The 27,858-nt window shown below is 42.9% G+C and overlaps 8 protein-coding genes across 8 annotated transcripts; 5 read left to right on the top strand and 3 right to left on the bottom strand.

Moving 5' to 3' along the window:
* Positions 1-118: 118 nt before the first annotated feature.
* Positions 119-1,657, top strand: Bfra_000242 (putative heme a biosynthesis protein; the record flags this gene model as incomplete). The annotated part of the gene is made up of 1 exon (XM_037330687.1): positions 119-1,657. The coding sequence occupies one exon, from the start codon at positions 119-121 to the stop codon at positions 1,655-1,657; it is 1,539 nt and encodes a 512-aa protein (XP_037197020.1).
* A 4,039-nt stretch (positions 1,658-5,696) lies between these two features.
* Bfra_000241 (uncharacterized protein) lies at positions 5,697-5,951 on the top strand (the record flags this gene model as incomplete). Its single annotated transcript, XM_037330686.1, has 1 exon — positions 5,697-5,951. One exon carries the CDS (start codon positions 5,697-5,699, stop codon positions 5,949-5,951), a length of 255 nt encoding a protein of 84 aa, XP_037197019.1.
* A 1,278-nt stretch (positions 5,952-7,229) lies between these two features.
* Positions 7,230-8,709, bottom strand: Bfra_000240 (putative purine nucleoside protein; the record flags this gene model as incomplete). Its single annotated transcript, XM_037330685.1, has 2 exons — positions 7,230-8,384; positions 8,503-8,709. 2 exons carry the CDS (start codon positions 8,707-8,709, stop codon positions 7,230-7,232), a joined length of 1,362 nt encoding a protein of 453 aa, XP_037197018.1.
* Positions 8,710-16,819: 8,110 nt separating this feature from the next.
* On the top strand, positions 16,820-17,827 carry Bfra_000239 (putative myb family transcription factor protein; the record flags this gene model as incomplete). The annotated part of the gene is made up of 2 exons (XM_037330684.1): positions 16,820-17,341; positions 17,387-17,827. 2 exons carry the CDS (start codon positions 16,820-16,822, stop codon positions 17,825-17,827), a joined length of 963 nt encoding a protein of 320 aa, XP_037197017.1.
* A 3,466-nt stretch (positions 17,828-21,293) lies between these two features.
* Positions 21,294-22,190, bottom strand: Bfra_000238 (uncharacterized protein; the record flags this gene model as incomplete). The annotated part of the gene is made up of 1 exon (XM_037330683.1): positions 21,294-22,190. The coding sequence occupies one exon, from the start codon at positions 22,188-22,190 to the stop codon at positions 21,294-21,296; it is 897 nt and encodes a 298-aa protein (XP_037197016.1).
* A 2,066-nt stretch (positions 22,191-24,256) lies between these two features.
* On the top strand, positions 24,257-24,615 carry Bfra_000237 (uncharacterized protein; the record flags this gene model as incomplete). The annotated part of the gene is made up of 2 exons (XM_037330682.1): positions 24,257-24,292; positions 24,325-24,615. 2 exons carry the CDS (start codon positions 24,257-24,259, stop codon positions 24,613-24,615), a joined length of 327 nt encoding a protein of 108 aa, XP_037197015.1.
* A 244-nt stretch (positions 24,616-24,859) lies between these two features.
* Positions 24,860-25,276, top strand: Bfra_000236 (putative nucleoside protein; the record flags this gene model as incomplete). The annotated part of the gene is made up of 1 exon (XM_037330681.1): positions 24,860-25,276. The coding sequence occupies one exon, from the start codon at positions 24,860-24,862 to the stop codon at positions 25,274-25,276; it is 417 nt and encodes a 138-aa protein (XP_037197014.1).
* Positions 25,277-26,023: 747 nt separating this feature from the next.
* On the bottom strand, positions 26,024-27,495 carry Bfra_000235 (putative carbamoyl-phosphate synthase arginine-specific small chain protein; the record flags this gene model as incomplete). The annotated part of the gene is made up of 3 exons (XM_037330680.1): positions 26,024-26,259; positions 26,309-27,263; positions 27,319-27,495. The coding sequence occupies 3 exons, from the start codon at positions 27,493-27,495 to the stop codon at positions 26,024-26,026; spliced, it is 1,368 nt and encodes a 455-aa protein (XP_037197013.1).
* Positions 27,496-27,858: the final 363 nt, after the last annotated feature.

Below are 27,858 nucleotides of genomic sequence, written 5' to 3'. Positions count from 1 at the left end.
GTCGATCACTTTCATGCCGAAAATTGCTCGGTAACTTCCGAGAAATCATGCAACTTTATATCCTCACATCATTGCAACTCTTATCAAGAGCTTTTGAAGCTCGACAATCACCCTCGCAATGATTGTCCGGTCTCCTATATTTGCTGGTGCTTTACGGCAAAATGGATTGGGGAATGTATGCCTTTCATGCTCCTTGCGAACGGAATTGAGAGGGATTCGAAGACCTGGGAGGAATTTCTCGAATTCAAATGGTAGGAGAACAACAATAGTGCAAAGATTGGGGACTGGTTATTTCTTTGCAAACAGAGATATCTTCGGGAATGCAGGAAAGGGTGGTGTGAGTACTTCCGTGGATGCACCCAGCAGGAAAGACGTAGATGGGGCAAAAGAAAGCATCGAGAATGGATCTACCATACCGGCCACTGCAGAATTAGAAAACCTGCCACCCCATCGACGAAGGCGGCATAAACAATCACTCGAACAGCAAGGTGATAAAGAATTCCTTCCTGAGAATGCTTCCACCATCCATGCCGACCGCGCGAGCGCACTTCCACAATCTTCCATAAAACGACTATTATCAGTCCTCTTGTCACTCACCAAACCTCGCCTTTCTATGCTCGTCGTTCTTACCGCATGCTCAGCCTATACATTATACCCAGTACCTTCACTTTTATCCTCGACACTTCTTGAAACACCCAGTTTGAGCCCCCTTACCCTTCTCTTCCTTACGACCGGTACGGCCCTATGCGCCGCTTCCGCAAACACCCTCAACATGCTTTATGAACCTAAATACGACGCGCAAATGTCACGAACACGAAATAGACCTCTTGTTCGAAAACTCATCTCGCCGGGTGGGGCTTTACTTTTCGCAATTGCGAGTGGAGTTGTTGGGGTAGGAGGTTTATATTATGGAGTCAATCCCACCACTGCATTTTTGGGTGCTTTGAATATTGGGCTATATGCTGGTGTTTATACGCCATTGAAAAGAGTTACAGTGTTTAATACTTGGGTCGGTGCAATAGTTGGAGGTATTCCTCCATTGATGGGATGGACTGCTGCGGCTGGACAAACTTCCTCACATCTTTCTTCTTCCTCAACGCCTGAATGGCAGGATTTACTACTTGGACCAGATAGTGCGGGAGGTTGGTTACTAGCAGGATTGCTATTTGCATGGCAACTTTCGCATTTCATGCCTTTATCCTGGTCTATTCGTGAAGAATACAAAGGCGCCGGATATAGAATGCTATGTTGGGTAAATCCTGCCATGAATGGTCGCGTGGCTCTTAGATATAGTATTGCATGCATACCCCTATGCATCGGACTTTGCTATGCGAATGTAACTGAATGGACATTCGCGGCAGCTAGTATGCCTGTAAATGCATGGTTGGTGCGAGAGGCCTACAGGTTTTGGAAATACGAGGGCCAAAAAGGAAGCGCGAAAAAGTTGTTTTGGGCAAGTGTTTGGCATTTACCAGTCGTACTTGTCTTGGCAATGGTGGAGAAGAAGGGATTGTGGAGTAGAATTTTATCGGTGATTTTTGGACAGAGAACAGAAGATGATGAGGAGTGGGAATATGTGGACGAGGATGAGCATGAGGAAATACCTGTGCAGAAATTGCCTGTCCCAGTAGTCGCCTCGGCAAATTCGAGTAGATAAATTGTGCGGAAGAAAGATTTGTATCTTGATAGTGATTCTTCTATCCATCTCTACTTTTATATTTTGTGTGTACGATATTTTCGCGTGTGGTTTTGTAGATCCGAACCTACCAGCGGGCGTGCAATGTTAGAAATATCACTATGTTTTTGAGATCGTGTCTCTTAATCATGAGATACATGTGTACCCAAACATTCCCTTCCTGGCATATAGTCCTCCATCTCCTTTTCTTCCTTCTACCAATAACACGATGTTTACCTCTCAAGAGTTAAGCCTACCTATTTCTCATCTACACTTTCTATCACCGCCTTGTTGTACATTTGCGTTTCGACACGGGGCGCAGATATGGAACTAGTCCCGGAACCTAGTTTCAAGATCTAGCGTATTATATCATAATGGCGGCTACTGACTGGCATTCAGCGAGATGTTGCAGTGCGGTTAATACTGCTTTTTGAGAAAGGGAAGGATAGAGATTGATAGGGTAGAGGCACAAAGAGTGGCAGAAGAGCGAACAGTCCAAGTAGCAGCGCAAGGAGGTTATCAAGGAGGTTATCAAGGAGGATACGAAGGAGGCAATCAAAGAAACTATCAAGGAGGTAATCGGGGAAGCTATCAAGACTCCCATCGAAGGGATCATCGAAGCGTCCGTCGAGGACGCAATCGCTGATTAGTATCCTGTGTTATAGAAGATACAAAATGTTGAGGCTGGAGTGGCAGTGAGCTCTTTTACCGTTTCATTTTGTGCAGTTGGGCTGGATTTATGCGTTGGACTTTCGTAGAGGGTATAGACATTTAATCATCCGCCCGGTTAGTCTGGAGCGTCGAGTAAAAAATGCAAACCTCTTATACATTTTCATCAGGTTATCTAATGTGCAATGTATTGCAGTACGTAGGAATGTAAATTTCGATATCTAGTTACACTTGTAACTGCCTCCATTCATATCGATCTTCTGTCCATCGTAAAGGTGGAGATGTACCTCTATGCTACTCTATCTAGTCACCGCGATTTCTTATCCAATTGGGTGTCTAGACTTTGCTATAATCATGCTAGAGTGTGTGGTTCCTTTCTACCCCATCTGTGTGTTTGGCCTTTGGTCCACGAATCGCAAGTGCCGGAATTATATCAGACCCCACGTTCATACTCTGCATAGCATGTATTGTTCTATATAACGAACTCCTACCATTCGGCGAAAGAGTGGAAGAAGGTCTACGGCTGAATTTCTCTTCGACGTAGAAATGACTCTTTCGGCAGAGAGGAAAGTCATTAAGTTGAAGACATAGAGCTGACTCCCTTTTGAATAAACTACAATGAGTAATCTTCTTGAAGGTTTTTAAGTGACTCCAAAAGGACAGAATCCAAGTGACTCTCTCCTGGTGGTTTTTTATGACTGTGTAAACCTAGTATCTTCGACACAAAAGCGTTTAGTTTTCTCTTGTGGAAGTTTCTAACCTTCGATCTTTAACACTGTCCACCAAGTCAAGTCTTCAAACCTTCGATTATTCGACAGTTTGAAAAAAACGATACGTCTCATCAATATCATAATATTCCCTTCGATGGCTCGCTGCCTCCACAGTTTTAAGAAATTCTAGATCCCTGTAGTTGCTACGGACCTGTGAGTTGACTCGACCGTCATCATCATTGGCATCATCACCATTTCATTGAATTCGAAAGACATCCACATCTACCCACGCCTGACGTACAGTAAGACTTCACAGAAATTTTGCCAGAATATTGAACCCCTGTCAGCTAACGACACTTATAGATCACCATTTTAATTTGATTGTTCCTCAAGAAATAAATTCGAAATGTGCCAGTTGTACATAAAGCGAGGATATTGCTGGTGTAGCGGAAACAACGGCAACTATGTTGACTTGGAGAGGACAAAATTCATTTGCAATGATGTAAGTAACAGATACATTTGTAAGAAGAAAACAGGAGAAGGTGATGTCACTCACGACTACTGGAGATGTAGTGTGTGCTGGGGAATGAGCCCGGATCAACAGAGGAGAGTACAGGAAGCCGAAGCACAGGCAAAAGCCGGATGGATCTGATATTCTAGTGAAGGACAAAATGTTATGAGAGGATCAGTGGTGAGTCGGGTCCTATTTTTGTTGTCGGTTTCTCTGGTTTGCATTGGATTTTCAAGGGATTATTTGTTCTGTTCCCCGCCTAATTAGAGCGTCGAGGATTCAGAACAAGTTCAAGTTCCTTACATATGGATATGCGTTGGATTTTCGTAAAAGTTGTAGGACCCCTCTCTCCCACCTGGAGCGTTGGGTAGATGAATATGAACATTTTACATATCTTGGTCATGTGCCTAGAAAGAGATATGCGTCCAGTCCCTTACAATCTATGTGAATGTTCCGATGCCTGGTAGTACTCATATTGGCTCCGTCTATATCAATATTCGACGTACCAAGCCACAGAGATGCATATTATACCCTCACGCGATATGTATTCCGAGTGCGCCCTATCGTGGATGATAAATTATAAGTCTCAATTCCAGAATCTGCGACAAGCTTCCGAGTTCAGAGAGGCTTCTAGTCAAATTAAGGTTATTAAATTGATGGTATCTATTGTGAGCCAGAACAGTCATGACTAGCCTTTGATTCATGCGATACATCACACTTCTTACCGAGATTGAGTAAGAGGGTGAATATCGCATCTAGTACAGTAATGATTCTTTTTGAATAACAGGTGTAGTCTTTTTGTCGAAAAATAGGCATGACTCCTCGAGAAGAATTGCAATGGAGTGACTGTATGGGCATAGCAAAATGCGCACAAAAATCCTCGAGTCCCACTTCTGTGTATCGAAATCTTATCCTCAGACCTGTGGCATAGTTCCAGAGCTTCAAATTGACTTTCTCACATCTCAAGAATCAAAACGACAAGACGTTGCATCAAAACCAGGTTATCTTTGTTGAATACCCTGCTGCATCGTATTTACGAATAACTCTCATTTTCCTGATATAATTCACAGCTTCTTATCGTCGTTTCAGCACCTTGTCATTAATAAGTCCTCAAGATTCCTATTCCCATCCATATCAAACTTACGGTGAGATTCCACATCTTTGTTTATACGCTTTTCAATTGTATACTGATCAAAAACTACTAGTACCATCCTCGAAACTCAGCGTCTCTCCCCTGTCCAAGATGTGCCCCATCGAAGTGAGATAGGAACGCTGTTATTGCAACGGAAAACGTGGTGCTCTTGTGTTTGTGAAGAATGCTTTTGTCGAGTGTCCAGATGTTTAGAACAGACGGTCACATAATCTGGCACTGATGCCAGTGAAGACGATAAATAAATTCGACTCGTATTGTCCAGGGTGTCATAATTCACAGACAATTGCAACAGCGAGAGAGGTAGATGAAACAGAGGTATTTGAGGCTGCTATAATTCTTCAAAATATAAGCGAAAGGCGTGGATAATGACAAAACGTTGATGGCAGATTGGTGGTGAGATGGTTTACCATCTTGATGTTTCTTTTTTTTGGTTTGCGTTGAACTTTGTAGAAGAGTTTAGTTGTTGCATCCTCCAGCTAGTCAATAGAGCGTTGAGCCTCAAAATGAATACCAATCTTCTACACACTTTTGTCGTACCTGAATTCGACGCCCAGTCACAATCGTGATTTTCTTCATTATATTATCATAAACCCAGTCAGATCATCGAATCATATCATTCCCACACTCATAGATATACATGCATACCGCAAGTCCACAGATTCATGAACATACATTAAATGCTTCAAAACGACAACAATTTCTATCAGTGGAAGTCTGCTTCTTTACCATCTTGATAATCCGCATCCACAAAGTCCTCTTTGTCTTTCAATAAGACTCACATCCTCAATAAGGGCGACAATCTCTCATTTTTACCCCTCATCAACATCACCATCCCTCGACGAATCCTCGAAACACCCACCCAAACTGCAACCGTAGACCTCACTCGAAGTATCTCCGCACAAATATTAACCACCAATAAACCAACTTTACCTACACACCCCCTCAAAATTCCAGTCCTCTCTCACTATTCTCCAAAACATGTGTACTCAGTACAAATACACAGGACCTTGCTGGTGCAACGAAAGAACTGGCCAAGCTAAGGTCATCGAATCAATAAACCAACATTGCTCTCAAAAACCTCCAAGAGTTCGGTGCCCAAGCTTTAAGACGAAGATTTATGGCATCAAATGTCCTAACTGCATTCATGAAGCAGCAGCCGCTGCTGCTGCTGAAGTTCAAGCCGAAGCTGAAGCCGCTCGAATCCTTTGGGGCATGCGGGATGGAAGTAGGTAAATAGAAGGTGACGGGAAGGTGGGGGAAGAAAATCTTTGGCTACTATCTCTTCTGTTATATTTTCGTTGGACTTTTGTGGAAGGGCTTAGTTATTTCATTCTCCGCTTAATGACTAGAGCGTTGAGTTAACATGAATATAAACATTTTACACATCTTAATGATCATCGAACAAGTTCAAATGACGCATGAAAATTAACTTATCTATCCTCGGTTTCTTATTTTGCTAATCCGTCTCGTTATGAATTCATCTTTTCCATACTTGCAAAGTACCACGTCAATATTCAGAACTACCCGGAACTTGTAGGTAAGTAGCTTATCGCTACTTCATTTCAATTGTGCGCACTATGGTTCTAAGGAGTTTCGAATCCGAGACCGAAAACAAAAGAGTGAATATATATGCAAACACCTACCACGTACTCGAATGATCACCAGGCCGAGATTATTGAGAATGAATTCCGCCCATCTCTTTGGGGAATATCGGGTCAAACGCGTGGCTGACTCTTCAAAAATCTCTCTTCAGACTGATCATTCTGTACAGGTGACTTATACATACAAAATGATCATCACTGGCAAAGTGTTCCTGAAGGTAAATTTGGATACCAGGACTGTGTTCAATACTTGTTCCCAGGTCAAGAAGAATCATCGCAGAGACAGTCCAGTCTGTCTCTCACACAGATCACAATGAATCAACTAGCAGAAATGAAAAGACGCAAAGCAAATTTATCGAATGTAAATCGTATATTCATATATTCATCTCTCCTATATACTTCCCTAATTATCCATCCATCCTATAGGATCTAAATTGTAACCACAAATCCGAATACTGATATAAATATCATCCTCCCATATATCATAGCTCATCTGCATTTATGTACTCATAATCCATCGCACTTTTTCGAGCCTTTTGAACGATTCTTTGCCACCCATTATCTACAACCATCATCAAGCTATTCCAAACGCATCGAAACCCGCAGTACTCTTCGCCCGAAATCTTGCTTAAGATCTCATCGAATTGACTAACAATGCATAGCTCATCGAGATTCGAAACAACAAAATCGATTGCCTCAAAATTTTCGTAAGAGATCGACAGACCACTTCAGCTAACATTCGCGCAAATTCCGAAATTTCCACGTAGGAAAACGGAAGACGACCGACCAAAACTTTTGGATAAAGATACAAGTGCGAAGAAAAGACGAAAGCATACTTTCTTGTACGCTTGAGGAATAACTCTCAGCTCCGAACCGACACTGAAACAACTCCCATCATTACTATCATCTCTTAAATACGTCTCATCAATCCCTTCTTTCCCTTCATCTCTCTTCTAGACTTGGCCTTCTTTTGTCCATCTCTCTTAACATAGATAACCTCGTTGTTAGGATCGACCTCCTCACCACCAAACTCACTTCCTGGTCCGAAATCAGGTTCGCCTCCCAAACTACCGAATATATCTCCGATGTAGTTGGTAGGAGTCACACCTTCAGCGAAAGTTGAGTTCCAGCCATCGAGAAGTCCCTTGATAACTTCGGTACCAGCGAGATAGATGTTCTCAACAGCCGGTTCAAAAGCACCTTGGTTGGAGTACAAGAGGTTGAACTCGACAGAGGCACCGGGGTATGGACGATCGAAATCAGAGGCTGTGCGCATAATGATAATACGGGAGAAATCGACGATCTTGAAGAGAGCGGCACGCAAAAGAGCAGAAAGGGTGGCGTTATCTTCTTGAGCGGTCATGCAGTAAACTCCCGAACCGTTGGTGAGCAATGTTGTGGTGTTTTCGAATGCTTCTCCGAGGAGTGTACCAGAGTAGTACACATCGGAAGTTGCAGTATCACACGTGATGACAGTAGGAGCGTGGGTTGCTGCTTGATATTTGTTGACAGCTGCTGTGGAGTTGTCTGTTGCATAAAATGCACGGTAGGCGATGGATTCGGATGAATCGTTCAAAGACGCCTTTTTCGCGAATCCTACGGCCAAATCACGGAGTGGCTCGTTGACTTCGAATACTTCGGTTCCGTAGATGTTACCAGGGTATTGATCTGGAGCATATGAACCTTGGGGGAAATATCCGGTGGTGAAGTTATCGGGCTTTTCTCTTGCGTCGAATTCATATTGAAGAGCAACTTGGATAGTGTATTTTGAGAATGCGACATCGCCAATGCTACCGTGCTTTGGGTTAATACCAGCGATTCCACCAACGAGGAAGTAAGTCGAAGAGAGATCGAAAGCGGGAGAGAGAGTCAAAGCGGTGATGGTTGAAGCTGCGTTGATTTCAGATTCACCAGTGGTGAGTTGACACACGGATCCATCGGCAAGACAATGGGCTTGTGGGAAGAGAGGGGAGAATCCGGGCACGGTGATGTTTTTCGCGAGGAGATTACCGATTGAGCCGGAGGTGAAGGAGTTTTCATACCAAATGTCTGCTTCAGGCGAGAACTAAAAACAAGTCAGATGACGTGTGCAAATTGAACATAATTATCGTATCTCTTCGAACGAAAGTTGTACGAAAATTCTGGAATTAAGAACCGTCAAGATGACGCGAGGAGATTCTTACCATGGAAATGATGAAAACCTTAGGTTTAACCACGCTAGATGTCGAATTGGTGATATCCAACTTAACATCCAAACCATCAGCCTGAACACTGAAATGGATATCCTTTTTGTCTAATTTAGTTTTTGGAAGTCCATATGGTTTAGTGGTTGCAGCAGCAGCCACAGATCCTACACCAGCCAAAAGGCTAAGGAGAGCAGAAGTACGCATGTTGTCGAGAGGGTATGATATGATCTATCGGGGGACTTGTGTGGGTTCTGCGGGGAGTAGCGGGGGATGAGTAGGAGAGAAGCACAAGAGAGAAGATCTTGGAATAAGAGAACTCGAGGATCTATCTAATACTCAAGAAGAGGAAGGAAGAGTGTGAGAGAAGCTATAGAAGAGATAGAGAAAGAGGTAAGAAAAAAATCATCTGAAGTCGAGGTTCTGGAAGCTTAATATATTCCGTGGTACCTGCAGTGAATTGTTAATCAAAGCAAAGAATGCATGTAAATGACCCATATCCCCACAAATCTCCTCGAAAACATGTTAATCACACGCTTCGGATATTCACGCATCTGTTCCTGGTTTTGAGGCTTTATCCAATAAACTTTCTCATTCCATTGAGAATACTTGACCGATTTGACGGGGGAGCTGATCTTTGACCTTCCTTGCAGATACTAGAGAGGGGAGCTGGATTAGTCTAGCTCGTCTGGATATTATGGATATTGGTATGGGTTTGGAGTACCAAAATTATCCCACAACACACCAAACGATATCCAAGATAGCAAATAATAATAATAATAAATCAATCAAATCTGTCTCGCTACCCAAATCCTCTTTCCAAAAATCAATTCAACTCCGATATCGTTACCAGGATTCATAATATCAAGAAATACAGAATTCGAGCCTTATCGCAATGCATGCAAACCCGCCGCTAATACCTACGGAGTACATCCTGTAGGCTGTATGTAACCATAATGTATGCAAATAAACCTTGGAATTTCCTTGGGAATCTCACCGTCATCATCCATTTCAACACGAACGTCTTCAATCTCTATTCTCCTCGTTACATTTACGGGATATTCTCCGTAGGAGTTCGCCAACTGAAGCCTTGGCGTGATACCAGACCGATTGATAAATCCGGGGGGTGATTGTTGTTGTACGGATAGCCAACACAAACAGGCAGAAACCATTGTCATTTTCATCTTGTCAATGTGATTGTCACGGTATCTATCGTATATCTATCGATAAGAGAACTCCCGCCAAGTTCGATGACAAAAGTGGACGTTACTCATTGCCGCATCTAATTAACCAGCTAAACTTCGGCTCACTAGTCTTCTAGTACATTTCTTGTTCCTAGATCCATCGATACGGGAACTAACATATCATTTCCTCTTATAGAATAGAAAAGTTAAAGAAGAAGAAATTTTTACAACTCAAATACTGAGGTCTCATTGAGTCACTATGCAGTATGTGATGTAAACAAATGACAACAGTAAACAATTGATATTCTCGGCTCCCTTACTTCAATTCTCAATCATCTAATCCATATCAATCAATTGATAAACCCATTCTATCACCATCTTGGCGAAATTCTTAGATCAATTCGTAGCGATATAAACAATCTTGATACCGCTCGTAGGATAATCCTCGGTGAGCTCCGTAAGTCCCCGTTCATCCCATCCAAACAGCGCCGCAAAAGATAAGCTCAACCATACCCCCCATGTCATCATCCACACCTCCACTTGAAGAACTCAATCTCAATTATGAACCCAGTATATATCTTCTACCTTCCTTTTTAGTACTAAATGTCACCGACGACATTCAATTCATGTCAAGAAAATCATCCGATTCCGAACCATGTTTCTATCCTGGAGATTTTGTATTTCTACCAGTTACGAACGGTGGGAGTGGGAGAGAGATTGGCTTTTTGTTCCAATTCTGATTCGTTAGTTGTGCTATACTCTCGATTTCTCAACATCCTTCTCGGATTCCAGTCTACTTTGAGGCTCATGCCAAGTGCACGGGAAAATAGTCATATACTTGTGATAAGAAAGTTTAACCAAGACGTATGACAGATCCTGTAATAATCATTGGGAAAAAATACCAGATCTGAACGATCGGAAATTCCTCGTGGTATCCGATTGAGACATTCTCGCATTGAATTGAATGGAATGCCTATTCCTTCCCGAGACCAATCAATCAATATCAATAAATTATTAATATGGATTCGATTTGTATACAGTATCACATTGGAAAAAGTTAAATCTATTCCATGGAAAATCAATCATACATACAGTCATAATAAATCTCTTCTGTTCTCTTGAATTTAATAAATTACGATCATGATGGCGAAAAAGCAACAGCTCATCACGAGCTTGACCACCTTCGATCATTGTGAATTTTCCCAATTGTTCTCCCTCTGACGCTAAGCATCATATCAAGATTCTCTGAGATGTCTTGAAATTCAATAGCAAAACTAGTTCTCCGTGTCCGGCACCTTCCTAGTTTCCCAGTCAACCTACAGGCGGAATTCATCGGTACAAACCGACAAGAAGTGGAGACTCATGTGCCGAGGAGGCGCGTAGATTCTCTTATCACGCCTCGCAACACCATTATCGCGATATTTGACGACGGAATCATGATAATGTCACGAAAACGCTAGGTGAGGACAATACAATTATAATTACGATGGCGGGTGCCTCGGGCGTCTGTATGCTCCTGAAGTACGTATCTACCTAATCTCCTCACCATCGGGTTCGACAACTAAAGTCGTGCCGAGGCGAAGTGAGTGTGAAAGTAGGTATCGAATCATGAGAGGAGAGATTGTTAGCTCAGGTGAGACTGGACTCTAGGGGTATTGTCTCATGATTGATCGTGGGCCACCGCAGACCTCTGTGAAGACCTTGATGATACCTCCTTTAGGCATTCTGCTGTTCCAAAATACCAGCTGGAGTTAGATATATCTCTTCTCATCCAGAGATGACGATACATCCATCTACATCCACTAGGATTGACTCGTATGAGAGAACAAAGATTCAAGAATGTTTCGTACCCATCACTTTATCAGGCCGTCCTGATCGCACGCACTTCAAGAATATGAAATGATTAACTGACTCGTAGCTCTTCCAATTTCATTTCGAATCCTCATTGTCACATGCGATTCGTTCCTGATGTAAAGTTGTGCCTTTCTGATCCCATGGCAGCAAAAATAGCAACTGATATTTCAGGAACCTTCGCAACAACGATGTGACAAGTTTTGGCCGATCAGTAGCCAGAAGGACTGAGCCAGCAATCATCTAGTCTGCTGCTGTCATACTATCTAATTTCGCAAGGCAAATCAACCACCTTGTGGGCCATTTATGTTAGTTATCAAAGTCAGTCTCGGGGTCTATCTCTTCGGAAGTTCCAACCACAGGGGAACAATGTCATTAACATTAATCATCAAACGAACTGGCCTGGTGATTCTCAGTTTATGAAAGTTTCAGCCATGGCCTAGGTTCAAAGGCTTAGATAGTTGCAGCACAACTTTATCTTTGGTCACCAATGCTCTTGCATTGCATGAACAATGCTCTTCCTGGGTTGAAACCCCAGGCGTCGATGAATATAGCAGTCGAGAAATGAGTTCTCTCAGATTCAATGAGCTATCATTGATAGAAAACCTTAATCAGGGGCGACACAAGGCATTTTCCGGATTCAGATTAAATAATCCGACTCAACATACGACCAAGGTAATTATCCCATCGTAACGTGGAAGCTTATACCAAATATCATCAGTCTTTTTATAGACTCTGACGCGGCCTGAGCTAAGCATAAGGCTTCTTCGAAGCTCAATTGTTTCAAAGTATCATTTTCATTTCTAGCTGCGGTCATGTAGACCACGTATCTCGTTTTCATCGTCAATGCGTGAATTTCGAATCATTAACAAGAAGTATGGGTGACATCTCACCCACGAGGTTTGGACGGATGCAGGTACACGGCGATGTGTTCGAAAAGGTGTGTGCAAGGGGAAGTTCATACGAGTAGCGACATGCGCCGACCTTGGCGCTAGCCGCGGAGAATTAAGGTCGCAGGTGGTCGGAGGATAGAAGATTATGGGGGCATTTTTGGGCGTTATCGACATCAAATTGCCATCTAAGAGCATTAATTGTGAAGAAATTACATAGGTCCTTGGTAGAATTCAGAGAATAGGATCAAGTAATCCTAATGTGGTGGAAAAGAAACACACCACTTATTGTAATGATGGTAACAACAACATATCTCTACCTCATCTGGGTCACTTCAGAAAGAAGCTCATAATAGCCGTGATACTATGTGTGTCATTTTGAGATGATTGTGATAGTGTGGACCCCACAGAACATTTGTCTTCGTTCAACCCTAGCTGATTGAAATCTAGCATGAATTTGTAGTGATGATATGGAGACATACGTAAACGCGTGAACATACGCTCTCAAGGCCTTTGCTAAGAGGACTTATTGTGTTTGTATGATCATCAATTAGCGCTCCAACTTTCCCAGAGCCATAAGTGCCACAAGAATGACATTCTAGAAAGGAAGCCTGCCTGCAGAGTTCTGATTAACAAATTAGCACAACGCCGTTTTGAGGGCAATAAAAGGAACCAATGCCAGCCCCAGGTCAACGTGGATGATCTGAATCTTTCTGACAAAATTGAACATAATTTTGTGTCACATCATTTCTTCATATCACAAACTTGCAAGCTGGGAATCGTCAAATGCCTTATTAACTTTATCGGGGACGAAACTAAGATGCGTGATTAGTGGCCCGAGAGATGGACCAAGATGAAATTTCCTTTGCAATGAGGATCCAAATTACTTAATTTTGATGCTTCTGTGATTCATCCAATGAAGTAGGGATATTCATTGAGAGTCAAAGTATGGATTATGATGTGGTTCGTTTTATCCAATACTGTCGTGACAAACTTATATATCGATCCTTCGACACATGGAAATAGACAGATGTGTCAGAACTATATGGTGTTAGGGTAGTAAGTCCCATCGAGCTTTGAAATTATAGATGCTAGTGCATGTCATCAGATCTGTAGGCCATTCGAGGGCCCTTCCCGATCCCGCTGGAGATGAGTTGATCCTTTAAATCCAAGGCTCGTTGGATAGGATGAGGTCAAGATTGAGAAATCTTGGAGAAAGATATCCTTGAAAGTTATTCGTAGAAAGTCATATTAAGTGGTCCTTTAATACGAAAAAAAAAGATATCGAGAAAATGACAACCTAAGCCCCAAAAGGGTAAGCATGGTCTGACCTTATGGTCCCTTTCTGATCGGCAATTCTCCCAATGGCTCGACGGTTAATATCCAGAGAGCATGTAGGTATTGCATAACAGGAGAAGGCCCATCATTTTCATGCAACTAATTGTCAATCTCGTTTTTAACAAGGATGTTGATTGGGGCGCAGTTCCGCAGTACATATAAGCAGCTGCATACCCCAACATCGAACTGCGCAAACACCAGATGTTCGTTTCTAGTAGTTAAAATAAGAACCGTACGGCACTCTTGAGGATCAATTGAAATTTATTGAGGGGCACGCACCATGGAAAGTGTCGGAAGGATAATGGCGAGGATCCCAATAGATTTTATTCGGATTATTCATCGCATTTGCTGGTGATTAAATCTTCTCAGAGATTCGTCATGCATGATATAATGTAGATAAAAGTGGTGATGGTGATGTTGGGGTTGTTTGAAATATCACGCACCTGCCATTGCGAAGTGCATGCTAACTATACAAAGAAACATGAAGAAGAAGCCTCCCCGAACCACTTTGAGCAAAGTAAGCATGCTATGCCATCTCGTTGCATTCTATTATGAAGGATATTCGCCCCCAAAACGGATGAAAGTTGAAACACGGGAAAGCGGCGTCTAGAGTAAAACAAATGAGAAAACCTGCGATTGGACACCCAAGAAAACGATTCTGGAAGAGATAAAAACAAACCGCCCAAGATATTATTTGTATGCTAATTATCCAACTGTTGGTGAACCATTCGTAATTGAGCATTTTCAGATGAAACAAATATATGTTATGAATACTTAGTTGAAGAAAACAGTTCTCTCATATACAGATAGCCGCCGCTTGCAACAGTGCAAAAAGACAATGGAGTGCTCTGGTCCATTGAAATGTTTCAATCACATTCTTTGATTTTATACTTATAGATACCGGAACATTAAAATTGTACTGCCGCGCGTGATGATACCATCACCGGACTCTTCCCGAGTATATCCCACAAGTTCAAGGGACGCTTGTCAGTGTGAGGATATTATGTTGGTCTGTGTGAGTCGGAGCCCATGTAAAGAATTGGCACAAGCGTTGGATATTCACCGATAGGGTGAGACAAGAGGAAACCCCAGGTAGAGCGGCTGTTGGCACAGACGACTATCGAATGCATGTGAGAAAGAAGAATATGAAGCAATCTCTTCGTTACTCTCACCGGGGTGTTGCGGTTGTTGAGATTTCTTTATCTTGTTGTGTTGGAAGATAGTAGGTCCGCACTCCACTCAATGTTGGATGTACGGCCTCAGGAAGATTTCTTCTGTGGTCATGGCCATGGCTATGGGGAGGAATATTGAACTTTACGTTGCTTTGAAGATAAACACTGCCTAATGGATTGAGGTCTTCAATGGCCTTTGTCCGGTCGAATTGTTTGTTGTTTGTTGAAGCATAGCAACAGTGCCTGTCAAACTGCATACCGCTTATCGCTATTAGGCGCCCTTGCAGAATCCCTTCTGATCAGACCTGGGATGAAGATATCGAGATTAGATAAACCTAGATGATCTCAGGCATCTGTGAGGACCTCGGATACTTAGGTACTTTGGTAGATTCCCGAGTAGAGAAATCAAGGTGGAGGCATGCTACAAGGGAAGTAAGTTGTAGACAGGGTATAAAGAATAGATGCTTGGATGATAGAAGCCGAGAAGGAGCGGGTAGAGATGGGATGAGTTGATTTCCCATCTGTGCACTTGTGCATATGCATATCGTGTAGATCAGTGTCAGTGCTGTCTTGGAAGCAGAGATCCTAGTAAGTGAAAGAGATTCATCCGAAATATCTTGCATTTCTTAAATTAGTCATCCAATCGCTTTACCAGGCAAACAAGGAATCAAATGGCAATGTTCTTCCTGATTTGAAGCAGGAAGGAAACAGGAAAGGAAGAGGAAGAAGCTCCAACCAAGAGAGGCCCAAAAATCACCACCAATTAGACCTTTTTTCCACGTGATGTCTAAAAGTTCAACTAATTCTATTACGGGATTCTCGTGATACCATTTACGCAGGAGTTACTACCTCGGTAGACGATGTACAGTATCTATCTAGTCTAGACATATCATTTTACACGCGCGCATCAAGTAAACGTCTCTTTTCTTTCTTCTAATTCATACAGTCTTTCAAGTATGTCTTCTTTTCATCTTTACCTACCATTTTCAGCATCTTCAATTCATTACGAAACAGGATCTTTATGATATGTTTCATTATCATCTCATCTACCAAGATCTAACTATCTTTAAAGGCATACTTCAAAATCTCATACACAGCCCTTGTAAATTTAATATACCCTGCACTGACCCTTTTCTGTCACCCCCCTGTACAGATCTCTCCCGTTTGATTCTATTTTCGGTACGCGAACGCCTCATCCGCAGCTTACTTGTTGACGCCCACATAATTTACGCGCCCATCAGATATGTCTCCAAAATTCGAGATGAGACTACCGCCCAATGTCCTTAGAAGGGACCGGTGTTCTTCGGTTGACCAATACAATCATCTCTTGTTCGTAGCCCCTCGAGTTTTGGAGACTTAATAGCCTATCCGCGGCTACTGTAGTTGATCCTGGTAACAGAATTTCGTGCATTTGCCAACGTTTGAAGGCCCAGGAAGTCGGGGTCGGATTTATCAAAATGATATCTAAAATCGGACCCATCTTGTTTCATCATTTAGTTGAGGTCTCATTTTTGGACGTTCAGCGTTAATGAGGCTATAGACACCACCCAAATGGCCCCCAGCGTTATTTGTTCCAACAGATAATCGAGCTGGTCAATTCTGTATTATAAAGGTCGGTCGCCGGTACACTGGCTAAGACCTTTCGTCCTCATTCAGCATCAATATCATCTTTTGGCTTCTACGAATTTCCTATTGTCAACTCGCTTTAGATTTCAATTCTCAATATCTGGTTCCATTCGTTTTCGTGTCAAGTATTTCCTACGTTTCCTGCTGGCTGGTCTGCAAGTTTCTTTTACATCTAATACTTAATTGACTCGTCAATTGTTTCGACCCCTGGTTACTACCAAGTAGTACCAATCTTTCATAAACCCGCCTTTCTAGAATGCCAAAGGAACAGCGTTCATTCAAAGCTATGGATTACTATCGATCACCACCTCTCACCTCGAACAACCTCGTATATCCACCCATCAACTCTCGACCCATGGCCACACCATACTATGAACCACTGCAACATAGCTACCAGAATATGTCCAGCTATGCAACAGGAGGTCCTGTACAACAACCTCCTTTACCACTTCCAACTCAGCATTATGTGCAGAGTACTCCAATGCCACCTTCCATTCGACCTTCATCTGGAGCATGGACACCTATTGATGATCGAACTTTGATAGCAGCACGGAAGCAGGGATTGAATTGGCAACCTATCCAGGCAACTTACTTTCCAAACAAATCGGCCAATGCCTGTCGAAAGCGCCATGAACGTTTGATGGAACGAAAGTCTAGTGATGATTGGGATAATGTCAAATCCGAGACCCTTGCGAAGCATTATATGGATATGCGCAAAGAGATTTGGTCCGGACTGGCTGCCGCTACTGGGGAGAAATGGACTGTTGTGGAGCAAAAGGTATGTATTGAAACGCATATACCTGAGATTTATACTAACATGAAGAAGTGTATGTCAACTGGTCTCAAAAATATGCAAACATCTGCCAGAGCTTATGCTCGCCGCGAACGTATGATGGAAGCTGGAGGACAAACTGGAAATGCACCATACTCGGACCACAATGATTACGAAGTTCACGAAGACAGCGGGATTAGCATCAACCTCGACGGCGATTATGATCGAGATAATGGCTCAGAAGCTTCTACTAATGACCCGCTCAATCAACAACATTACTCATATGCACCACAAGTTCTCTCGGATGGCCGACCGGATGGATATCCACAGACGGACCGTAATGATGGCTACCCACAATCGGATCGCAACGACGGCTACCCACAAACCGACCGAAGTCCATACCACCAAGATAACCGAGCGTCATTTCATTCACGTTTACCTTCTATGGATATGGGCATCGATGCTATTATTAATCAACCATCTGGACTCTAGTGGCTTGACTCTATCCTGTGAATTTAATTTCGAATCGTTTCTATAATCTATTGGAGAAATAAGGGTCGGTACTATGGGCGTCAAATTTCTTAAGCTATCTGGAAAATGATACCAGGCGTAATTGATTTTTTCAGTCATGAGGAGGAAATTTATGAGCTTCCGGCGTTGAAAAGGGGAGTTTTTCAAAATGCACTTCGTCACAAGTGTTTCACACAATCATTTCAAAGTTGGAGTGGATTTCATTTGTTGGTTGGGTTTTGCGACATGAATATGGCCTTTACGTATTTATCTTACCATGTTGTTGGGAATGGAGTAATTGGAAAGGTTTGGGATTTGCATGGTGGAAGTGGACAGGTTTGGTGGACTACTGTATTATTAGACACAGATTAATACCACCAGAAGGCTATTGAGTCTTCATAAGAGATTAAATATAAACACTATTTATCTTGATTTTTTGTTTTCTATTGCTGCATATTGCTTGAACTTCATCAGAAATTAATCTCCTAGTAGAGCTAGCCACCTGTTTAATCTCATTTAATCAAGACGTTCTACATGATCCCAATATTCATGAATATCAAACATTTTGAGATAGACAAGTTTGCTGTAGTTGGCAATCGTCTGATGGTACCTAGGTACATACATTCCTTCTTAATAGCCTCAACCCCACACCTAATCCTCGACCCACGGCCGCGCTACCAAACCTTGATTCAATAACCTTGCTCATTAAATATGAAAGTCTAGAACCAGATTTTGAGGATGCCGAGTAGTGCTCAAAAGTGGGTCTCGTCGTTTGGCTACCATGCGTGCGTTTTACTTCAATTGGAGTTCATGTTTGAGGATATTCAATGAATGACATTTCTCCATCACTTGGAGGTAACATCTTGTGGGTTTCTAAGGAATGACATCACATCAAAATCTATGCTCAGAATATTCTGAGCTTTACCCAGATCCATATATCTCCACGTATCTAAAATGGAGAATTCTCAACATCTCATTGACATATTCAAATCTCATGCCTAATCCCATATGCACGGCATACCATCATCAACTCCTCCAACCAACCAACTCAAATACCACCCCGCTTCCATATCCAACCCAGAATCCGGGTTTGATGCTGGATCCACAGATTCCAATATCGCAATCTCGACATCCATCCTCGCGATCCTTTCGCTTCGAGGATTCCCCACATTTTCACCGAATCGCATCTGTCTACTCGTAAAATATCCATGCTTCGATCTCTTCCTTTCGCTTGTATTCTGGTAGGAATTTAGGATTTTGGATTTTGGATTTTGAAGATGGGGATCGAGCATCGTATATCTAGGTTGGTGATGCCGAGGCTTAATTCGTGTATAAGATGTATGTTTTTTTTCGTTAGGTTACACTGCAGGTGTAAGTACTTCTAGTGCTTTATGATGTTCAATCTTCTGATTGCATATGTCGTGTGTTGTAATGCTTTCGAGAATTGAGTGCAAGCATGAATTGAGTTTGGAAATGGAAAAAGTAGCGAGTGCCGACCATCTTGCCCCTCTTTCTTTTAGCTTTATAAGGTAAGCAATGCAGTGGTTTGAAATCTAGAAGCAATTTGTCGAGAGCAAGTAACTGAGTCATCAAGTGTATTTACGAACCATAAGTCGAACCAAGCAACAGGTCAACGCAGATCAGACCTCTCTTCAATGCCTATCTCGCTAATCTCGCAACTAACAGTTCCAGGAAACGCTAAGAACAACTCCCGGGTAAGATAACATTCGTACCAAATCACTGCGTCTAGCTCACAGATAGGTCCTCACATATCCAACGTAATTATCTGTTAGCTATACCTCCAAGGCGAATACCCATCGCAATGCAAACCATTTCTTCCTCTTGCCCAAACTTCAGCGACAAACATAGCATCTATCCAGTGCCTATATATCTCTCCACAGACAATCCACACATGAAACATAGAGTTGACATCACTCAAGGCACCTCGATAAACAAGCCCTCACAGAAGTTTTCCTCAGTTCCAACCGTACGCACAGATCTATCTAGCCCACCCATGCAACCGACCCATACCCCGCACTGGCGCTTATCCCACCCATTCCTTCCCTCAACCCTAATCTCCCCGAATTTGGATATTCCTCCCTTCTCTTCATTTTCTTTTCATCTCTTATACAGAAGTTATACACGCTTTCTTTCAGCCTCAAGGGCCCACTTTCATCCTGATCTAAGTTTCGGGTTGGTATTTTCACTATGCACTGAGAGGATTGTTTACCCGCACTACCCATCGTAGAATACCTCGATATATACAGCCGGTGTATCTAATTAAGAAGGATGCTATTATTTTTCATGGATAAGTCACCCCATGACAGCATCCAAAGAAAGATGGTCTCGGCAGATGGTTAAACCTTGTCAATACCCACCTTCGAAACAAACATCATCATTCTGGTAAAGATCTTCCCCAAAGAAATTGCATTGCTTGGAGGTTTTCGAAGGCAACAGCCTTTCCTACAATAAGTGGAGTGATAAGGATGACACGGTAGTTGCATACGACAGGCTCCAGGACAGCCATACTTATCTTTCATTCGAAAGTCGTGTGTTAACGAGTCTTCTTCTTGTGGGTTCAGCCATTTTGCCTTAGCTCTAAAGTGCTATCCTATTTTCAATAACTGCTTTATCCCCTCAAGATGCTCGCGTAATGCTTCCAATCCGCCTCTTCGATATTCAGATTGGCCGGAATCCTGCCACCGGAATACCAACTTTAGAATGTCGACCAACTCTTCGCTACTCAGCAAGCCACCCGACACAAAGCTATCTGACCCATTCTCGGGAGGAGAATGTATCCGATATTCGCGCGGCAACCCCATAAGTCTTTTGATCTGTTCGAAAAGGCTTGTAATAATTTGGATGAGAATGGTAGGTAGTCTGAAGGTTTCCGGATTCTGGAAAGTCAGTACTGGGTAAACCAGAATGGACTTTATCTTGTGCTAAAGCGCGTGACTTACGTAGTGGAAAGCTAGAGAGAGAGCTAGAGAAGCTAAGTCCAGGAAGGGTAAAAGGAGAGGGAACGTCACTATCCGAGATCTCCTTCAGAAAATCATGTATGTGTGAGAATAGAACCTCATAAAGCCGCAGTGAGTGCAAATGACATGTAAAAATAAGAAGTGAGAATGCGAAAGCAAGCTCTGATTGCATTTCCGTATTAGAAGTTGACAAAGCGGTGTCTATCGATGGGGTATGACTATTTGTGGGCGAGGATGTGCTATTTTCCTCGGTTCCGGATAGAATGTTTGCATAGTTCTTATGACTCTGTTGAAGACCAGGCCTTATGGCTTTTGATGCAGGATTTGAATTCAGATGAGTACCACTAAACGATTGAGGGGGGCTGACTGAAGGTCGACTAGGAGCGCCTGTCAACAGGCTAAAAATTTACAAGAAATCTCTTGTACTGTTTAAAATGTCGTCCAATATCGTTCTCGGGGACTTCGTCTCATCAATTGGTCGAACTAGCATCTCTACGATTGCAGTTGGGGTGGCCTTTACCAATTCGAGAAAGCAACGAAACAAGATCCAAATTAGTCTTGCCCAACCACTGGACAGTGGTGTCCTCTTCATCCTTATCAATAGATATGCTATCCACAACCTGATCTTCGGAGCTTTCGCAAGAAGTATTGTTTTCAGATATCATGACTAACGTTTTGTGACTGCTGCATTCGAGATCTTGTAGACTAGATGTCGAAGTGGAAGACACCGTTCGGGGTGAAAGTATCAATGATGGCGTAGGTCGAGAGGGAAAATCTCCTGTATATGTTGGTGCTTGTGACAGATAACTCTCAGTCGAGCTAGGTGTATCCGGGTTACCAGGTGAGTCAAAGGTCTCATCCGTTCCATCTGGTAGTATGAGCCCGGAAAATAAAGAATCCTCAGCTGCCCAAGGCATATCACTTAATGTGTTTGAGGTCGAGAAGTCTGCGGGATACATTGGCATAGTTGATGATGATTGAGACGATTCGAATAAATTCATCAGTGCTGTTTGTCCAAGGTGTCCTGAAGGACTTGCTGTATCCGTAACGATAGATGTATTCATCACCGCTTGCTGGGTAGTGACTTGTGGCTGCCTTTGGAGTTGTGCAGCATTATTGTATCGTCGCTTTCGCACTGACTTTTGCACTCTTGCCTTTTCCCCCATGCTTTTTGTAGAGGTTAAAGCAGTGTCACTCATAAAGCTACGTATGCTAGAAACTGGGCTCGCGCGACGTTCGGCATCTGCACGGAAACATCGATCGCAGGTTTGCTGGTCAGCTCGTTCACGAATATATCGCAATTTTTGACCACGGCAACGATCACACGCAAATCTTCGAGGAGAAGCTCCACACGCATTCATATCCATCACTCTTAGAATTTGTGAACAGATTGTTGAAGCCAGAAAGAGAAGATGCGTAGTTCGAATAAAAGGAGAGCCAACTTGAGTTGATTAAGACAAGATGCAGTCATGCGGGATGAAGGCCCGTACTAAATGCCTACGCCACTTAGCAGGGGGCACATCTTACGACTAGACTCGTTGCAAATTTCTGCATGCCTTTAAAGCTTTTATGTCGCTCGTTCTTTCTTGGAAATTCGAACACAGGATAGACTTTTATACAAGTGGAATTATACACAATATAACCCAACACTCTTGTCTATGTTAATTACACAATCCATTATTCACTGCTTGATAGCTGGAATTGCCTTCATTCTCGGAATCTAGTTGCCACCAGTGTTGGCAACCTTCTTCCAACAGTTGGGATTACAGGATCATCTATCCAATTGTTTGTGACTTATGCGGCACAGTTGAAACATCATGTGCTTACAATCGACTGGATATCACATGACCATTCGGCACTATATGCCCTCACCCTCATTGTAGTATTCAGTGGAATTTGATACAGGCATACATTGGACACAAAGAATTTTCTAACCTTTCAGATCTACAGATCGAGTGTAGGTTATGATTGGTCTTCTTGCTGCCTCGGGAGTTTCTGTGTGCTACAGTATAAGCACAGTTGACGGTAGACACTAAGACCGAGTTCCTTATGCTTGAATTGGCTATTTGCTAGTAGGGCTATTCTTGCAAACGTACGAGAATTGGGACCTCAGTAGCTTTCAGCCGCCGCCATATCCAGGGATCAGCCTTTAATAGACCAGCGCAGAGCGGCGAATGATTCTAGTAGCTGTTTAACAAAATGGTTTTGGATAGTAAAACAACTCAGTGCATAGTTCAAAGCTCAGAGATATATTGCGATGGTCTAGTTGCTTGCAACAGTACCAGACGCTGGATTCGCAGAGAAACATTCGTTTGCCGGATAAACGATGCAATTCTTTCCAGGCGTTACCAAACACGAAAAACACCGCTGATTGGGGAATCACTCAATCAAAAAATATTAAATGTTTTCTGCATGGCTGCATCCATTCATCATCGACATAATCTACATGTAACTAATTTCGGCCGCACCATATCTTGCCCATGTTTTCATTGTCAATATTATTTCGACAGTAACAGATAGAATCAAACGTATGAGCGGAGTTCATGACCTACCAGGTATACAATGAAGTATTTCCAAGCGAGTCCCGTGCGCCATACGTCAAAATCCCAGGTTCATCGCGCAACTGGCTGACCCGAACTCGCTTGAGAAGCCTCTACGATCCGTATCACAACTAGCTAGATCATTCCCCGGTTGAGAAACTACAGTGACTGCGATCGGAGTTCCGAAGAAAATGATGATATACCAGATGTAGTGAATCGACACCGAACATCGAGTAACGATTAATTTCGGCGGCGAGATCAGATGAGGAAAATAGTATGTCGGGCAACCAACGTCAAGTAGTTGATCAATAGTATATCAATACCATTTCTCTCGCTTACGAGCTCACGACTAGTATTTATAGAAAAGAGGGTTTAGCTTCTTCACCTAATTCGCTTTGGTGAGATAATTTTGTTATACTAGCTAGTAGCACTCATCTTCACATCACAAAAGTGAATAACCCATGGCGATTCCTAACTGTATAGATATATCCCGTGCGAACTTGCGACTATGCCTCTCAATATCTGTCGTAAACGTATGTCAATTTTCCCATTTGATCGTAACCTGACACAATCTCACTAATAATACACTGTTGGTTATTCCTCTATTCGCTTACTCTTGACATCTACAATGTACACTTCCATCTACTTTCCAAATACCCAGGGCCCAAGCTAGCGGCTGTCTCTAATGTTTGGTACGCATATAATTGGCAAGATACTGATCCTTTGGTAGCAGGCGTCAGAAGACTTCCTAGCAAACTCAAGGCCTATCAAGAAATGGCCATGGAAGATCGAAGAGGTGTTGAAATATTATGATGGGGAAAACAAATTCATAGTTTCTTCTCTTTGATCTACCTGTTGATTGTACGTAGGCGACGTTGTACGTATTGCCCCAAATGAGCTTGTATTTCTCACACCCCAAGCAGGAAAAGGTGAACATCAACGCCTCTGATCGCAACAATAGCAGCCAGCTAACGTAGAATCCCCAGATATACACGCAATACAAGTTAAAAATCTCGAAACATTTGTCAAAACAGACTTCGAAAATCTAGGAGAAGATGGAGAAATTTCCTTCGAGATCGATCTCATCAAGCACCGCGACCTAGCCAGAAACTTTCTCCCGCATTCAGCGCTAGAAATACTAAAGCTAAGGAAGAGGTCTTGCATAGTGAGATATGTTGACGTCTTTGTTGATAGGATGAAAGCGACGGGAGGTGAGAAGGGTGTGGAGCTGCGCCAGTGGGCAGATCGCTGACTATGGATGTCTCTGCGGATATGACATATAATCGTCAGATGAACCAGATGAAAGATGGTGGGCAGTGTTTTCACCCTCTATACTCTCTTGTTCTAAAATTCCATTATCAACAGAGTAAATTTCTCTTTTATTCGATTCTGTGATCAAAGTCAACCTATTTTTGATAACCCAGGTAGTATCCAAGATATTTCCTCTCCTCAGTCCACTTTTGTACTTATTCATTCCCCTATCCGTCTGGCTCACCATGCTACGGGTTTTGAAAATCAGTTCGTTAACCCCTTTCCGTACCAATAATTCCCAGGTCACCTGCCAAATCAGCCACTTCGCAGCAGCACGCAACCCACGCTACTTCACAGACCCACTCGAGTATCGTCCACAGCGATGGCTTCCATCCAAGCATCCGAAATACGAAGACAAACATCAGAACGATGATCCTAAGGCTTTTCTACCATTCAATCAAGAGCCTAGAATGTGTTCAGCCTCTGCAATTGCATGGACGCAGATGAAATTATATCTTGCGAAGGTCTTGTGGACATGTGATATAGAAGCGGGGCCAGGTCAAGAATTATCTTTCGATCGAGGTTTCTCTGTTTGCACTATGTGGAATAAACTACAGTTTTGGGTCGGATTTGTACCGGTGAAGAGTAAAGAGGGACGATGAGTCGGGCCTCGCAATGCAAATGTTCGCGGTAATATCTATTTATGAGTTATCTGTTAATATGTCCCACACTGTCAGTGCCGCCGCTCGGTGAGAGGCAAGAGGGATCGGGTCTTTGTGCATTACCCTCATATATCTCAGCATTTACCAGAAGAGGTCAACTTGTCTCTTGAGCAATCTTTTCGAAGAATTGGAGGTTTAAAGCCAATAAATTTTGTGGAACATGTCGCCCTGTGAACTTCAACAGAACTCCGTTGGAATTCCTCTTAGGAACAAAATTTCATTCAAATTCGTTTCCATCATTTCTCGCCACCGCTCCCTCCCCCTTTTCCCCTCACTTTTTTCCTCAGTTCCCCTTTTCAAGATTGCGACACCTCTACATCGCGTGCTTCCATTCTCCCCAACCGCCCAAATATACCCCTCCATAAGGATCGCTCAATCGGAACAATAGAATCCCGGTACGGTTGAAAGTAAGAGGTACATCTACTGCAGCCAAAATGTTTCGTTAATGTAGAGCTAATTTTTAGATGAATCAATGGACTTTCACTTGTAATTCACAATCACACATATTGCGCAAGAAGAGACGGTTTCGCAGCTAATTTCAGTTTTGTATTCACTAATTTGGAACCACTAAAAACCAAGAACTTCCAAGAAACCCTGTCAGGATTCAACAAATTACCAACGCCAGTGAAAGTCAATCCCAGATACCACGCTCCATAAGTTCCCATTGAATTATATTTAATCTTAACCTTAAGCGGCGGCAGCAACTTGTGCTGGAGCGACACCAACACGCTCCTTGGACAAGATGTCTACAAGAAGAGGATTTGGTCTGTTGTCCTTGCCGGCTGGGTAGACAGCTTGGTTCTTCTTGTAACGTTGAACGTTCTCAATGTACATGTCGAAGAGGTAAGAAGAATCCATTGGTCCTCCCTTGGCCTCAGGATGGAATTGTGTGGAGAAAATTGGACGGGTCTTGTGAATCATACCTATAGTCTGTCAGCTAGTGTTCAAGAAAGGATTTCAGAGAATATTTACCTTCGTTGGATCCATCGTTCAAGTTGACGAAGTATTCCTTGAAGTCGGATGGGAGAGTAGTCATGTCAACGGCATAACCGTGATTTTGACTGGTAATGTGACATTGACCGGTGGTCAAATCAAGAGCTGGGATGTTGTGGGCACGGTTTCCGTACTTGAGCTTGATGGTGCGGGCACCAGCTGCAAGAGCGAGCAATTGATGTCCAAGGCAGATACCGAAAACTGGTAGCTGGGATGACTCCATCAATCTAGTCAAATGGTAGACAGTCTCTTGGCAATGAGTTGGGTCACCAGGTCCGTTAGAGATGAAGACACCATCGAAATGGTGGGCAACCTTGTGAATTGGGAAATCGTAAGGGAAGACAGTAACGCTTGCGCCACGGCTGACCAAACTTCTGAGAATGTTCTCCTTAACACCGCAATCGATGACTGCGACGTGCATATCTCCATGGGCAGAGCTAACGTGGAATGGGGCTTTGGTGCTGACTTTTTTGACCAAGTTGATTTGTTCGGGATCAACGAAAGCCTCATCTTGATCGGCATCATATTCTTCTCCAATGGTGATTCGAGCCAAGGAAGAACCTTCCTCTCTCAAGTAGGTGACGATAGCTCTGGTATCAACACCAGAGATGGCTGGTACACCCTCACGGGCACACCAATCACTCAAACTTTCCACAGCGGTCCAATGACTGTACTTCTCAGCATAATCTGCGACAACCACGCCAACACATTGAATGTTTGGTGACTCGAAATATTTCAAAAGTCCATGCTCATCTCTGGCAGATGATGGAACACCATAGTTTCCGATCAAAGGTTGAGTGAAGACAAGAATTTGTCCACGGTAAGAGGGATCTGTCATGGATTCAGGGTAACCAACGAGGGATGTCGTGAACACGGCTTCACCAGAGATGTTGGATTTTGCGCCAAAAGATTTGCCGTGGAAGACTGGGCCATCCTGTCAAAGATTGTCAACTCAGAAATTTCTTCACACGTCAACCGATGTAACATACCCTGATTGTGAATGTAGCTCGGTCATGGGAGATTGGAGTAGCACGAGGACGGGTGTAGGGCATGGCACGACCAGCACTTCCTTCAACAGTAGCTAAGAATCTAGTTTGTTGTGCAACTCTTTGGATGCCATAGCCGGTTGGCTTAAAAGCTGCAGGCTTTACGAATCGGGAGAACATGATTGTGGTTGTTTGTATGTGTATAATTTAGTAGGCGGTAGGCTGGAGAAAGCTATTTCAGTTGACTGAAGCTTTCCAGATGTGATCTAGGAGACGGTTGTTAGAATTTTGGCCATGGTAAGTATTCGTTGGGAGGGGTCATGGATAGGGTTATGTGCGAACCTGAGATATAATCCTACAAGAACATGTTGTTAGTCAAATCGCTCTGAGCTGGTAAAGTTGCTGTAGACATTTCGATTGATAAAGAGTCACATCTTATGAACAAGAAAAGGAGAAGGTTTGGCTTCCAAATTCAAGCCCAAAGATAAGAGAATTGAGAATTCATGACGTTTGACTCATCCTCATCATCGTGATCATCATTCA

Source organism: Botrytis fragariae (genome assembly GCF_013461495.1).
Source record: "Botrytis fragariae strain BVB16 chromosome Unknown tig00000001, whole genome shotgun sequence".
In the NCBI taxonomy this organism is placed as follows: domain Eukaryota; kingdom Fungi; phylum Ascomycota; class Leotiomycetes; order Helotiales; family Sclerotiniaceae; genus Botrytis; species Botrytis fragariae.
The sequence above is the reverse complement of the archived record's forward strand: the minus strand, read 5'-3'. Positions and strand labels throughout refer to the sequence as shown.